The sequence below is a fragment of the Pleuronectes platessa genome, chromosome 2 (assembly GCF_947347685.1).
Source record: "Pleuronectes platessa chromosome 2, fPlePla1.1, whole genome shotgun sequence".
In the NCBI taxonomy this organism is placed as follows: domain Eukaryota; kingdom Metazoa; phylum Chordata; class Actinopteri; order Pleuronectiformes; family Pleuronectidae; genus Pleuronectes; species Pleuronectes platessa.
In genome coordinates this window covers 16,605,743-16,621,652 of record NC_070627.1, presented here as the reverse complement: position 1 = coordinate 16,621,652, position 15,910 = coordinate 16,605,743, and the positions used below count along the sequence as shown (strand labels likewise).

At 40.5% G+C, this 15,910-nt stretch overlaps 1 protein-coding gene across 1 annotated transcript; it reads right to left on the bottom strand.

Moving 5' to 3' along the window:
• Positions 1–75: 75 nt before the first annotated feature.
• On the bottom strand, positions 76–12,895 carry LOC128447422 (LIM domain and actin-binding protein 1). The gene is made up of 10 exons (XM_053429701.1): positions 12,791–12,895; positions 9,919–10,061; positions 8,770–8,812; positions 4,914–5,357; positions 2,928–2,982; positions 2,610–2,707; positions 2,088–2,160; positions 1,871–1,902; positions 1,613–1,746; positions 76–1,457 (listed from the first exon to the last, which is right to left on the bottom strand). Exons 2-10 carry the CDS (start codon positions 10,038–10,040, stop codon positions 374–376), a joined length of 2,085 nt encoding a protein of 694 aa, XP_053285676.1. The 5' UTR covers positions 10,041–10,061; positions 12,791–12,895; the 3' UTR covers positions 76–373.
• Positions 12,896–15,910: the final 3,015 nt, after the last annotated feature.

The window sequence follows — 15,910 nt, the reverse complement described above, 5'->3', positions numbered from 1 at the left end:
ATTGAAGCTTTATGGACCAACAACCTGCAAATAATACACAACTCATGATGCAAACAATTACCAGAAGATGAGATACACAATTGATTGAGTTTAATAGATTTTTCACCTTCCAGTATAATCAGGAGTCATATAAAAGCCGTTTCACATATTTTTTACAGTATATAATTAAAATGTAAAAAAGAAACATTTGTACTTTAATACAGTAATTAAAGGCAGTTATTAAATCATTTATGCACATACAAACAACTAGTGGTCTTTTTGGAATCACTCATTAAACACTAAAATGAGACTAACCTAATTGATGAGCTACTTTTAACCAGAGAAAACCAGACTGACGTGTTTTACATGGTGAATTGACAGGAAACGTATGATCCTATGAGTCAGAGTCGTCTTCTTCCTCATCGTAGTGGCGGTTCCTCTTGATTATATCCTCCGCACTCAGCTCTTCAGCGTCACTTCCCTCTTTGTCTTCCTCCCAGAATCCCACATCCTGAGAGGTGCGGTTCTGTTTCGGCTGCAGAGGTGGAGAAGGGGACGGGGAGATGTCTGGAGAGATGCTCCTCAGAGAGCCTTCCTCCACAGCCATCTTGTCTGCTCCCGCTGATCCATCTTCTTCCTCTACTTGATCGTCTCTTTCTTCCTCCTGCTTGTTCACCGTGGCCACGTCCTCCTCTGAGCTGCTTGTACGTGCTGCGTCTTCACTTGCTACCTGAGCCGCCTTCTGCGCTTTCTTCTCCTGCTGCTGCTCTGCTTTGTTTTCATTCGGTGAATTTTCAGAGGGGTTTCTTTCTTCAAATGATGTTCTCCATTCCAGTAGGGACTTGAGAGGCCGACGAGGTTCCCTGGGCGCCAGACTGGGTGCAGGGGTGGGTTTACCTGCGATGGTAAAAGGCCGAGTGCGCTCCTTCATCGAAGAGCTCCTCCTCAGGCCCTTCAGTTCGACCCGATCTGAGCTCTGGAAGGAGGATGGTGCCTCTCCCTCTGGGGGCCACTTGGCTCTCCAGGGCCTGCTGGTGGTCACTCCTTCTGTGACTGGACTGAGCGCTGCAGTCCCTGATTGGCCCTCACCAGCCGGAGGAGGCCAAGCGATCCTCAGCTTGCGTGTCTCAGCTGGCCGCTCTGCAGACTCAGGCTTCTCACTGGAGCTGACGTGTGTCTGCCCATGTGTCTCCATTAAGGCGGTCATGTCTGTGACCTTGACCTGTGGGGACATTTCCTCAGTCGGGGTCAGAGGTTTTTCCGACTTAGTCTTAGCTGGAGGCTTCACCTCCACTGGCTCCTCTGCTTCTTTGGGCTTCACTGCTTCTTCACCTTCTTCTTCCTCTGTGCGAGGTTCCCACAGCTCCTTGTGCGGGCGATGGCCGAAGCCTTCGTCATAGTTGCCTTTTGCTTTGAACAGCTGGCTGAAATGGGGCTTGCAGTAGACATTACCATGCAGAGAGGCATAGTTCCCAAGACTGAAAACAGAGAGGAGCAAAAATATTATTTTGCCTCAGGAGGAGATTATAGATTCTTTGACAAATATTTGCTGTCTGTGGTTTTTCAGCAGCCACCCACTGAGAAGAGTACTCACGGATTTAATTAGGAATACACTTGGCAGCAGGAGACTAACCTGAGTGTTGTGCTGCAGTGAACGCAGCGGAAGCAGCTTTTGTGGTAGACATGCTTCTGAGACACCAGCCTCTCCAGGGGGTACACAGTCTTCGAACAAGCGAAGCACTCCTCCCTCGCCGGTGGGCAGAACTTCTACATAGACAAATATTAACACATTCATTCATAATCAAAAGAAGTTGAAAATGTTGGAAAAGTTGAAATGGGATTTCTACTGATACTCGTGCATGTCTTCTGATTGTCGTGGTGAATGACTCACCCTTGATACTTTGGACGGCTCGCTGCTTTCACCTAAAAATACACAAATGCAGAAATTGTAATTCTCTGTGGATTTGAATAAGATGCACTGAAAAGGGCAGTCACATCCAACTAAGTCTCATTCTAGATGCCAAAGTAAATTTGGTTAAATTAAGTTAAACTGAATATAAAATGTGATGTGCAACATAATCATCCTTCAATTTACCACCAAGACTCACCATTGCATTCAGGTGCAGATACCAGTTTCTGAGGTGCAGAAGCATTTGGAGCAGGCACCTCTGTGGTCACACCCTGAGGAAAACACAAGAAAGAAACACAAACCCTTGTGTTAACGGACTGTGAAATAATAAAGCATTGTGTTTCTCAATTTCTGGAGTAGAAGGGGAGCAGCAATAGTTATTCAGTTACATTAGCAGATTGAGTATTACAGGAAAAGACAAAAATCATTAGTGCACAATGTTGTCCATAGCTTTTATTTTGTTTTGTGAAGGATTTGGTCAGAGTTCACTCAAAACCCTGATTTAATTTAATGTCTTTCAGTTTAAGTTAAGTTCTTTTGCGACTGAGCACATACCAGAAATAGGTTTGCTACTGTAAAGATAACATAGGTAACTTTGGGGACATTACCTGCATTTTCTTATCTTTACCATGCATTAGCCACTTATAAATAGCAAGAGTGCTTGTTTATTCCCTTTTAATATCTCATGTTTTTGACTTCAGCTCCTTCTGTATGAACTCACAGATCGTGCGGTGCCTTGTTTAGAAGCAGCAGCCTGGTACTTTGCCATCTTCTCCCTCAGGGACGACGCCTCTAACACTCTGTCAGTCACAGAAAGGCCTGAGGCAGAAGAAGAGATCCCACTTATGATTTTATTATGTTGCAGAAACTCAAACAATGATTCCTCATCACTTTAATGTAACATTCAGGATCTAATAGACATTCCTTCATTCATTCAAATTAGAGGGGATTAATTGAAGTTCATGTTTGTTGTCACTACATCAACATGAACCTCAAGTCAGTAAATAGTGTGTGTGTGCATGAGTGTGTTTCTGTGTACCGCTACGCTGCTCCATGTCTTCTGATGAAGAGCTGCGTCGAGTTGTCCTGCTGACCTGCAAGAGTAAAATGATTGGTGGGATCAGAGGGGCAGTTTGTTAAATCTATCGACAATAAAAGTTGGCAGATGTCAAGTTAGCCACTGAAAATACCTGTTTATTCATAACATTTGTTTGAAGTAATTTTTTGGACTGTATTTAACAGACACCTGAGGAAGAATCTTTGTGCTTGAAAGTAAAAAAGAATAAGTGTGGGTTTTCCCTAGGTGTGCATGTTGTTCCCATATCAGCATAAATACACGATGACTCCAAAATCGGTATGTTAGGCACTGCCTGAGCTGTTTCCTAAGCATTACTTGGGAATAATACATCAGAGCTGATGTAGAAGCATCCCACACAGCTCAGCCCTGTGTGGAGGAGCATGAACAATGATAGGGAGTGGTCGTGCTCTCGTAAATTCACACAGCTAAATCAGAAACTGTGCTCAGCATTAAATGAACCAGAATTTCAGCTACAGAAGAAATATGTAAACAGAGTAATGTTTTCTCCACTCCACCATTTAAAGCCTGCTGGTAACTAGAGTGCAGAGAATTGACCCGGACAGACACCAACATGCCTTTGACCTGCAGTCATGAGAACCAAAACATTTCCATTGAATTTTATGGAAAAAGAGCGAGCTACATACAGTATGTGTGTGCGAGCACGTATCCCACGTGTCACCAACACTAATGAGTAAACCAGACAGTTTCTCTCTGCAGTTATTCTGTACACATGGGCCAATTAAAACAACCCGTTTCTTCAGGCTGCTTCACTGGAGCCGTGGAGTCCTGTTGTGCCACCATCTTCCTCAGCCAAGAGTTATAAAGCTCTGAAACTCGCCTGTAAATTTTCACCAGAACATTTTCACTTCTTCTTCCCCAGTGGTGACGTAACATTCCTATTCATTCTACTAAGAACAACTTGAATCTGAATTTACTGCTGTTGCACGATATAACACACACACAATAACACAGTAAAACTAAAAGCCAGGGCTGATGGACAACACACACACACACATGCTCATGCACACGCACGCGCACAGAGTGGCTAATGAAAAGGGAGATAAAGACAGTTGCTCTGGAGAGGTGATCCTCTGAAGAATGAAACAGCCCTAGGTCAGGAATGTCCCTACATTCCTCTGTTGAGGAAGGTGAAGAGTGGAGTGCTTGTTGTTTTGGGCAGAGAGGGATGAAAACACACACACACACACAGAAAGAGAAGACAGGAGCGAGTGGGGGAGAAATGGAAAACTGTGTATGAAGGACAAGTCTTGAAGACATAGCTATGCTCAGAAATGAGTATTTCTTTACAGACAGCAGGGGGAGAGGAACTTTGATTTGGTGTAGTTACTGCTAAGCTGAATGGGAAACCTATTATGGTCAACTTATTTCTTTTTGCAACGTGTACACTCATGACATTTACAAAGCGTGTAGTTAAAGGTATGGTAGCAATTAGCTCTATAAATTACAATCAAAGTGGTTTTTCCTCCAAATATGCATATTAATGGTTGCCACATAGTGATTTTAGGTTATGCAAAATGGAGTCAGCCCCATGAAAAAAAACTTTGAGTTTGTTCCCAAGAGGTTTTCTGAGAATATACCTTTTTTTAACACCGATAGACATAAGTAACACAAATCCCACCATCAACATTGTGGTTACGGTTAATTCGTCGGAAACTGATGCAGAGCCAAAAGATTCACAGCTGTCAAAAAAAACTTGAGTTGTGTCTGGAATATGCACAAAGAGAGAACTTTAATGGCAGTTTTTAAATGTAGTTATCAATATACTGAGGGAAACTTAAACCCTCCTTGTATTCCTCAAACTGTGGCAAAAAAATGCACGGGATGAAAATCTACCAAATGAGAAAGTGACGCTCCTCTACACCAAATCTGTCTACAACTGTCTTCAATATCATTTATTGATGGAAATATAATATCCCATTGTTTTACCTTTGCCGTGGCATCCTCTCCCCTCTCAAACTTCATCTTCAGGTTGTTCAGTGGCACTCTGGGTTTTTCATAGAAGGCACAGGGGCTGGTTGGAACTTGCTCGTCAAGCTTTTCAGGTCTGTCGCTACGTGTCACCTCATCCCGGTCCATCCCTCTCTGTTCTTCAGCCTTGGTTGCTTCTGGAGCTGCTGAGGGCTTCTGGGCACCACTGACTGTAAATCCCCCTTTCTGAGGTGTCACCAGGCCAGGGCTCTTTAATGGAGGGGGGTTCTCGCTGATGGAAGGAGGCCTGGCGAGGGCAGGGGGCCGACAGCGAGAGCTGACTTCACTTGAAGGTGGACCGGACGAAGGTTTGTTGCGGTCGACGTTCTCCGTTACCTCCCAGCGCTTCTTCAGAGCACTGAGGTTGCCTAAACGCAGGGAAGGTGTCGAACTCTCAAAAGCCTGTGAGGAAGAAAACTAAAAGTTAAACTGTGAGCATGCAAAACACTTAAATTGAAAATGACATCATAAAAACTGTTTAATACAGTGCATCAAACCGCTTCAATGATAATTCAGCACAATGGACTAAAGGAAATGCCAGAGTCTGAACCAGGCTCCACTGACAGATTAGCTGAACAGCTGTTCAAAGCTGCTCCAGGAAATAGATGTTTTGCTGCGGCTGCTAAATGGAAGGACCGGCTTGAGACAGAGAGAGCAGGGCTGAGCATGCATTTATAAGCTGTATTCCTTTCTACAGGACAACTTTACCTTTTCACAGAAAAAAACCCACTGTGGAGGGTTCAGTTCACTACTTAGTCATTCATGACAAAACATGTTAAGCAGCAAACAGAACAACAGGAGGATCACTGCTGCAGTGTGTGAGCTGCAGGAACTTCCTTAATTACAAAAGAGGAATGACACACTAAAGAAAGCGGATCTGGACATAAAAATGATTCGCCATTACATTCTTTATATAATGAACGAAGAAAATATATTAGTCAGTTTAGCCCTTTGCAGGCAAGCTTCCTGGTTGAGGTGAAGTTAGAAAGTAACACTTAAACACTAATACATTTTAAACCCAATTTAAACACGGTTAGACATAAGAAGCAAATACAATCAGTTGGTGACATACATGTAACATGATGTATTAGTACATCAAAAACCTGAAATGTATTTTGTACATCTAAAAATACATTATATTGATGAATAAACAGACACAAAAAAGAAACAGAGCAAAGAAAAAATGAGAACATCAGCCAAAAGGCCTAAACAAAAACCCTAAGTGGGCAAAATAGGAGACACAATTACTGTCTTTGTGACGCAACTCCAGAGCAGACACAAAGAGCTGGACAGTGCCGAAGATTGTTCCTCGTTTAAGCAATGAGAAATAAAAACCTCAGAGAATGTGAAGGATCGGCCGAACGAGGTGTAACCACAAGTCAAAAGTGAGAGTCCTGGGCTGGTCCTCCTCTACAGGTCGGTGTGCTGAGAGGCAGTGAGAGGTAGAGTCCCCCAGATGTTAGCAGCCAAACTACATCTGCTTGTTAGAGTTAGCCCAGCCCCTTTAACACCAGCAAAAGTGAATGAGAGACAGAGAGAGAGTCAGAAAACCCAGGAAACCAGAGCAGGAAATGATACATTCAGGGAAAAGTTAACTCTTTGTTCGCTGGGTCAGCTCTGACATTTTTCCACTCTTGGATCATTGCTGACGATCATGAAATTAAACACTAGATCCACAAAGCACTGATCTGTACCAAAGTTGTAGATCAGAAAAAAACAGGACAACGTGAAAGAAAAATACTGACAATAAGAACAAACGAAACCAGTTCAAAAGAGTTTTTACAGATTTTAAAAGAAATCTCAGAGAGAGCGAGAGGTTCTGGTTCAACAAAACAGACTCAAATGACAGATCATCAGTCAGGGCTGTGTCAGGGAAGACACAACACACAATATCATCAATATCAGTTTAGCTTAGTGGCCGGAGATTTCAGGGCTTTAAAACTACTAAAAATGGCTACTTGTTTAACATTGTTTAAAATAGATGCAACTGCATTATATGAGCTGAACATGTTGACAGTAACACTGATGCATTGATGCAGGCAGTAATGACTGAACACTGTTAAAGCATGAGTCTTCCTCTACAAATCATTCATTGATTTGTACATAGTCCTTCAGCACATGAACTAAACTTCTCCTTAAAAGACAGACCTGCTGTGCTCTTCTTAATCACTGGTTGGACAAACTGTGATAGCTGAGTCTGCTCTGAGTCACACTAAGTCAAGACTGTCAGCAGATTCTAGGGTTGAGGGAGGAGCCTGCACCAAGAAAACATATCCTCACATCGATGGGACTTGCAATGAGTTTGAATTGTAACTTGCTTTAAAATCAGGGGCCTACATCGAATGAAAATTACAGCAGATAATAAGGACAAAACACAAAGTGCTACACAAAGTAAATTTAACTGAATTGAAATGGCAAAACGAAAATTCAACTTATTATGATAAGTTACTTATATCTTAGTGAGGACACTTATTGGCATTATACATTCCCTAGCCCCTTACCCTAATCAGCCAAACTAAATGCCTTACACTGACCTAAACCTTATTTGAACCCTAACACCAAGTCTTAACCCTCAAACAGCCTGTTGAAAATAGGGTCTGGCTTAAAATGGTCCTCACAAAGATATAAGTACAGGAACACACACACACACAATTAGACAAACAGATGGTCTTTCATTCAGTGTTATCCTCAAATGTTTCAATTAAACTTCTGTTTCCCTTTAAAAGTGTAACATCTGATCATATTCACACACAGTTCCTGAAAATGATTACAAACTATGAGATATCATATAAAAATGTAAATTTGTAGTAAAAATTAAACTTGACAACTTGAATTTGCCATTATGGCAGTTTGCTGTGAAGCTCTTCTGTAAAAAACCTCTTTTGCTTAAATACTGACTGAAAGGAAGAAATGCAGAAACTTTACTTTAACAAACCATACCACGCATCTACAGGACAAAAAACAAAGCCTTCTTGTCATTACCAGCCAGACCGTTAAACAAAGACTGAAGAAGCCAACTTTTCTTTTAGAGATGCTGGCTCTCACACACTGGTGAACAATCACAATGTTACACACAAGCACAGCAACATTACCTTGTATTTCTTCATTGTATTAGCTGATCAGTAATTCTATTAATCTCTATCCAGGTTTATGTATCAGTCTTGTACACGACAAAGCAGCTAAACTACAGTTGGAACCACAGAGACTATTGCGAGGGGATTACACTGAAGAGGGATTAAGGGTTTGATAGTCTGCCCACTGCAACAAGTGGCCAATGAGAGGTCAGCCAGGACAAGACATTTGGCCTAGACACTGTGTTGGCATGGTGAGTCTCCCTGTCTCTTAGGGTCTGTGTGTGTGTGTGTGTGTGTGTGTGTGTGTGTGTGTGTGTGTCTGTGTGTGTGTGTGTGTGTGTGTCTGTGTGTGCGTATGTGTGTGCTTGTGTTTAAGTGTGTCTGTTCCACATCTCAACATGTTGTAATTAGTTTAGCACCTCCAGCAGCAACTACTGAGCAAATTAAGCAACACATGCATCACACACACTCTTCATGTCATAATTTACATCGCAGGGAGCCTTATCAAATTGTTGTAAACATTATGTCTCATAGATTGAAAACTGTGAATTACGATTGAACTATTCATGTATCTACTAGACCATTTCATATTTAGAGACCTCAAACCCTTAATTTCCCTGTAATGTCTCAAACAGCTGTACATTACATTTTCAGGATCACAAAGTTTGAGAAGATGTCTCTGAACTGAGGTCAGTGGAAAATAAAGTGTGTCTTACATCCTGCACATAACAAATACTTACTGCTTTTTTCTTCTCTGCAGTCTCCACAGCAGCTCTCTGATACCTGAGAGACAAGGAAACAATGCTGACCTCTAGTGACTCAAAACAGATAAGAACATTTCTACCTGTTTTTAAATGCCATATTTCGTGGTTCTAGACACAAATGAAGAACTTTTACTATGAATGTATAAGTGTTAGAAATGTTGAATTCTAGATTGTGTTCTATATGGCAGCAGTGCAGTGTTTTTGGAATGGTTTTAATTTTGTAATATTTTTTGTTGGTTTTTTTTTTCAGATTAAATTTAAAAAAAGAACTTTAAAACAAGCACTGTGTCAAAGAAAAGATCAGAAAATACTCAGATATTATTTGTTTTTAATTTATATACATTGGCTGAGTCATTGGAATGATAACTTGTTTTCTGGCTGCAGTCTGTAGCAGAGCTGGGCATTGTGGTTAAAAATGTCATAAAGATAAAAAAATGTCATTCAATATCAATAATGATCATGATACATGTCATGTTATCCTTTATTTAAAGTTTACAGACTACATTTTTGCTCCTTAGTGAGGGCTTAAGTTTTAAACTCTCCTCTATATGAGCAGAGAATAACAAACACTTGACAAACAGTAAAACATTTAAACAAATTGAAGAAGATCAATTATGTGTTATACCTCAACACCTGTACATTGCATAATCATAAAGTATATAAATATATCCTTAGTCTGAACCTTGATAAATCCCTATAGCTAAATGTAGTCCCAAATAGAACTAGTATATATTATGTCTCAAGTATTTAAAGTATGATGGAACTGGAAATGCATTAAGAGTATGTGCTAGTTGGCTAAACACAATAGCCTTACTACCTCAACCAAGGATGTTGTGTTTTCCCCTCTGTCAGTTTGCTTGCTTACTTGTTTGTTTGTTGGTTGGTAAGTTTGTTTATTAGCAACTTATGCAATAACTACTTATCAGATTTCTAGGAAACTTGGTAGAAAGATTGCACATGGGCAAAGAAAGCTCATTACAACATTGTGAGATGATTTGTAAGGTATGTGCTCCACTCAATGCAACTCTAGTCTCGCAATGTATTTAGCAATAATTCCTTGTATAACACCCAGTTTCTTGAATAGATAGTAACATAGAACATTCACTTAAACCAGGTGTTACTCACTTGGAAAACCGCTCAGCGATGGCATTGTTTTTTCCTCGGCCACTGACCAATGACAGCTCCTTTGCAGTGATACGCACGGACTGCGTCACCCAGGACCGTCGACTGAATGGACCACTTTCCATATCTGCTAGCTACCCAGGTACCTGAAACACAAACACACCCCCTGTAAACGATATGTATACAAAACACGTGATATTCTCCACTTTGAAATCAACCCCCATACATTTACTCTGACATAACCTTCAGAAGACTGCAACCTGTCATCTACCAGCTATGTCTTAAGCCAATGGAAACCACCTTGGTGACACTAATGTGTGCTGGTTGACAAGACTTACACAGACAAAGAAGCCCTTGTTCAAATGGATAAACAGGAAACCTATCGTAACATGTACAGACTCTTCATGAGGTCAGTGCCAGAGTCCAGGTCTGCTCAGTGCTCACTGACATCACTGATTTACAAATTTATAACACGGCCCTGTCAGTTTATCTCTTGTCACTCTCCCAGTACCCGACATACATACCAAATAGTATGTGCATGAACACACTGTATTTGTGCTCATGCAGTTATGCATACAAGACCAGCGTGTTCAAACCTGTGCTGAAGTTTGTGACGCTTCACTGCAAACCACTGAGCTGAGTGTGAGCACATTATAATCATTCACAGACGACCAAAGAGTTTCACAACACAAACATCATATTAAACAAACTTGACTCAAACAAACATTCAAATTAGTGCTACTGAGACATGATGATTCACATCCTGTGTCTGGAACGTCATTACGTCAGGGCATGAATCCCTCAGAAGTTCTCAGTCAGTTATGACCGGTTGTTGAAATGAAGGCTGTTTACAGCTGATAGACCTGCAATCATTCCTCTTTCCATGTCTGCTTCTTAACTCAGGTGCATCAATTACATCATCCCTAGGACGCAGAGCGATACTGGTGAAAAGTTGTGTGAGGACTTTGGACTGAGCTGAATTTCCACATAACACAGATTATAAACACAGATCACAGATCAGTAAAATACAAACTACATTTCTGATTGTATTACCTGCAGATTTACAGAATTAGATTATTACAATAGTTAACTACATATTGGATATTCACATTCCATAATTATATATAATAATATGTTGTTGTTGCACTGGTGTTAGTTTTTTTTTTTAGATGAGCACAGGAAAAGGCTAACAAAATAAAACCACACATTTGACACAACACAAGTTAGGTCCAAGTAGCCTGAGGCTAATTACTGTTGCTACAGGTTATGAAGCCCGACAGGCAAGTTAGTTCACCTTGTCAATTATCAGTTCTGTGTTGTTCTATGTATTACTGAATAGGTGCCTGGGTTGAAGCCCAACAAAACTGTAACTTGATGGACATGCTGTAAACACAATTTATTAGTTGCCTCCTCCTTTCTACCCTTTCAGTGCTTTCTATGGAAGGTTGGAGCCTATCCCATTGCACAAAAGTCAGTGTCACACCCTGGACAGGTCACTAGTGCGTCACTGGGAAAACAAAGGTAAACTGAGTTTCGCATCGGCATTACACCTGCTTTGCATATCCTAAAACCACAAACAGATGAAGGTAAACACCCGAGAAAAACTATGAGGGTTGAGAATAAAACTCAAGGGTCCGTCTCACTACAACGGCACAAAGAAACCAGCTGATGTAACCAGAGACATCATCTGAAAATCAGCAACACACAACTGGAAATCTCACTCATGTAAAAAGATAAAATAGGGTTGGGCCATAGCTGGATTTACCTGTGTGTAAAAACAATCTTAATGCTTTACATTTATTTCAGACTTTCTTTGGTTTGACCTGGTTTGGAAATCTGAGATTAACAGAACACAGTTGTCTTTACATTATTTTAGAGGGAACTAATGTTACCAGGTTAGATAGAGGTGGACCCCCCTCACGGATTACAACATATATGTCATGACATGTTAAGGTACCCATATAGCCCATGTGGAAAAAACATTACAAGTCCAACATAAGAGAGATCAGCAATAACCGATAATTTGTTTTGTTCCGTTTTGTATGGCAAATTAACTGTCATTAATCAGAGGTAGCAAAGGGAGGAAAACGTAATCACCACACTCTTATTGGTTTAGACAGGGAGTAAAGTGGAATTATCATTATCGCTCAACTGAAAAATTTGCTTTTGAAATCTGATCATCGAAGTGTAATCATTTAATTTGATCTCCATTACTGATTGGTCAGCGAAAGGTGAACAGTGACCTTTAAACCCTCACTTTGATGCAAGTCCTGCTAGACTACAAGCTACCACAACATGGCTGGAAACAGGGTGACTCATCAGGAAGGAGGAAGCCTCATAATTGATTCAAACCCAAGAAGCAAATAATCATTCACAACAAAAGCAAATAAAGGTTGTTAACACGTAGATGGCTGAGCTTGAAATGGAGACTCGATACTGCAGCAAAGGGACAGGACTCTGATAAAGACTCTGCCAAGGAGCCGACATTTTATCTCAGTACCTTTAATTACAGGTGTACAACACTGTATTTGATTGGTTGAGAGAAAAGAAACCAAACACACATTTACTTTCGAATTCGCCTCTGTTCAGAGTTAATTCTGTTTTGACTCCTGGCTACACAGAGACGACAGGAGCTGAAGACAAAGTCCGCAGCAGAGAGTTTGACATCGATTTGTTCCAAAGAGACACAGAGTTCTTCTCGCACCGGGACTTACTACGCACGTGCGCTATTCCAACTAAAGCAACACCTTTAATTCAAACGACCACGCGCTCGTTTAACTTTTGACAAACAACATTATTTCTGGTATTTTCCAAATAAGGCTAGCTGGAGTCATTTGCGCTTGTTCTTCGTGTCCTTGCTCGAGTGCTGTCTTACCTGTGCTCACTTCCGTTGAGTCGCTCCCTGTGCGGACACCTGACACTCACTGCGTCCCCGCCCGGTGTGCCACCTGCACCCGAGGGGGGCGGGGCGACCGCCAAGGTGCAATGGGAGTGGACGAGGCAGGTCATGTGATTTCATGGGCCAATGACCTCAGGGTATTACGTTACCCCCCTTCCCACCTGTGAATATGTGTGGGTGTGTGTCTGCGTGCTTGTGTTTGTTTGTTCGTGTACTTATATCTTTGTGAGGACCATTTTAAGCATAGACCATACAGAGTGAGGTCATTTTTGAAAAGTGAGGACCTTTTGACTGGTCCTTCTTTTTCAAAGGGCTGTTTGAGGGTTAAGACTTGGTTTTAGGGTTAGGGTTAGGCGTTCAGTTTCAGATGGTTAAGGTTAGGTTAAGGGGCTACGGAATGGATTTGGATAGCCAATTAGTGTCCTCACTAAGATAGAAGTACAAACGTGTGTGTGTTGGTGCGCACGCATACTTTCCAACAAAATTCCTCAAAACAACAGACAATACCTACTCACTTTGCTCATAGGTTTGTGTGTGTGTGTGTGTGTGTGTGTGTGTATTTGTGAGTAGTTGTAAAAAGTACCTTTTCTACTAAGGGTGCTCTCAAGTCTTATTGGTAAGTATCACATACCAGAGGGCTTCAAATGAAAAACCCATAATAACCTCTCAAGTTTAGGGGGAAATACTCTGTAATGATGTCACATATGATATGTCTGATACACGTTATAATTACAAAATGTCAATGTCATTTTTGTTATACAATGGAAAGTTTGTATTCTTCTATATAAATAAATAAAAACAACAACAACAACAAAAACAGATTCTGTACAGTATTTGTACCAGATTCTTTTTCAGGGGACAGAGGGAAGAAAACCAAAAGAAAGGAGACAGACATTCTAACAACTGGGTTGGACATGCCTCATGCCACTAATGCCAAACCACATGACAATTGGCATCTGTGGTGCTTTGTGGCATAGTTGCAAATCTTAGCTTGGTAACTTCCTATAACTGTACAATTTCCAACAATAACACCTAGCAGCATTAACTGTAGCTGAAAATAAAACAAAAAAGGTTATCCCGGGGCATGGTACATTCAATGTTTGCGTTGCATTTGCCTTCTAAATAAGACCAGCTGGATAGAGTAATGAAAATGCCGCTCATGAGACAGCATATGCAGGCGTCTGACCTGCTCGCGAGACCTTGAACATGGCCGCGTATTTTTTCTTGGACGGCCCCAGGCTCTGGCGGTGAAGTGAACTAATCGCTCTGAACTTTTGCCAAGAGTAGTATTTAAGTCAGTAACAGTATGCTTCAGGAATGAGTTTTTCAAATTCAAGGTTACACTGTTAGGCCCCAGCTGACCAAGAGACTACACATTTATCAAGTTTTCTACTAAACTAAATGTAAGTGTACCTTTGTCATGTTGATACACTAAAAGTACAATTTATGGTTTTATTGACTGATATGTCCATAATGAAAATTAGGCTAATCAATAAATATACTTTTTAAATAAATAATGTATAGATTTTTAGAGCTATTTAGACTGAAAAGGCCCATTTAGAAAGGTTGTCTATCTCAAGAATCAAGAATTTCTCAGTTATACCGATGGGGAGCCACTTGTCATACAGTCAGTAATCCCACAACCATCAGACAAACAGTGATGAATGAACAATAGCAGCCATCAGAATTAGCTATTTTATTATTTTCTTGTTCCTCGAGTAATCTAAAAAGCAAAAATGTCTAAATCTTTTGAATAAGGATAAGAGTCAATCTGAGTTTTGTTCTTGGTTTCCTAGCAACTGGGTTTCATGATTTATGCCAACGGACATTGAATTTATTGATTAGTTTCATAATTAATGATTATGAGGATGAAGTTTGGAGATTTATGAGTCCAAACTCTCAATTAAAACCCGGTTGAGTGTTTATATTGGAGAATAGTGAATAGGCAGGGCCAACCACATTTTAATCTTAAGCACAATAAAATACACTCACAGTTTATTAGGAAAATGTCACTGTGATGCAGCCGAGCTGTTTTGTATTATATAGAAAGGTGTGCCTGCTGTTTGGCACAACCCTTATTAATTTGAAAATGGGGGAGAAATTAATAAGAATACCTGTTTGTTGTCATGTACACCTCAACAGCACCATAGACAACATCATCCAAAATGAGGGTACAGATGAATCAATACCTTATTTTGTAAAGTTTCAACAAAGACTGAACAAGATAACTTATGAATGAAAGATATATTGCAACACAGTCAATACTGAAACAAAAACAATGTTATGAGCTCAAAATGTTTGTCAATTGTGATTGGTAGATGGATTTATATGGGTCATGCATGTTATTTGCCCAGCGTAAAACAGGAAAAAAGATAGAGTAAAAAGGACACCAGATCATCAATAACAATACTGAACAAATCCTAAAGTTTCTTTCCCAAAGATTTAGTAATAAAGAGGAAAATACGATTCATTCCCCGCCTCTTTTAATCCACACAATGGACACAACTTGTTGTCCTATGTGATGTTTTTATATTAACCAACTTCAAGGGCCGAGCAAAGGATTCCTTGTCTCAACTGTTCACTAAAGACCTTTGCCGTCGATACATTTTGGCTGAAACATAAGATTAAATTCTAAAAGTGAGCTTGATTTCAATATATATGACTTTTAAGTTTGATTTTAACGCAATATCTTTGTATAGGTTTGAAGTACTAAAGACATAAGGCAAATAAGCAAATCCCGAGCACACAAAGGAGGATTTCTCTCATAAAACCCAAGGCTAACAGGTATTAATTCCAAAATATCTGTCTGTATGTGGCTCGCATATCTCAAGAACTATTCATCATATTGGCTTCACTCTTGGCATTTGTATGGTAACGGGCCCGAGGATGTGCAGTGTCGAATTTGATGTGATTTAGACACATCATTTTAATGATGAGTCACTTTGAAAAAACAGACAACCAGCACATTGTGGCAGGGGGACTCAGTAGAATAATTTACATTGTTGATCACGACAATGGCGATGACAATAGATTCTCCAGTTTGGGGTTCTTTGTACTGAGTCGAGCTTCATCGAACGTTGATTTAGCAGGTGAACA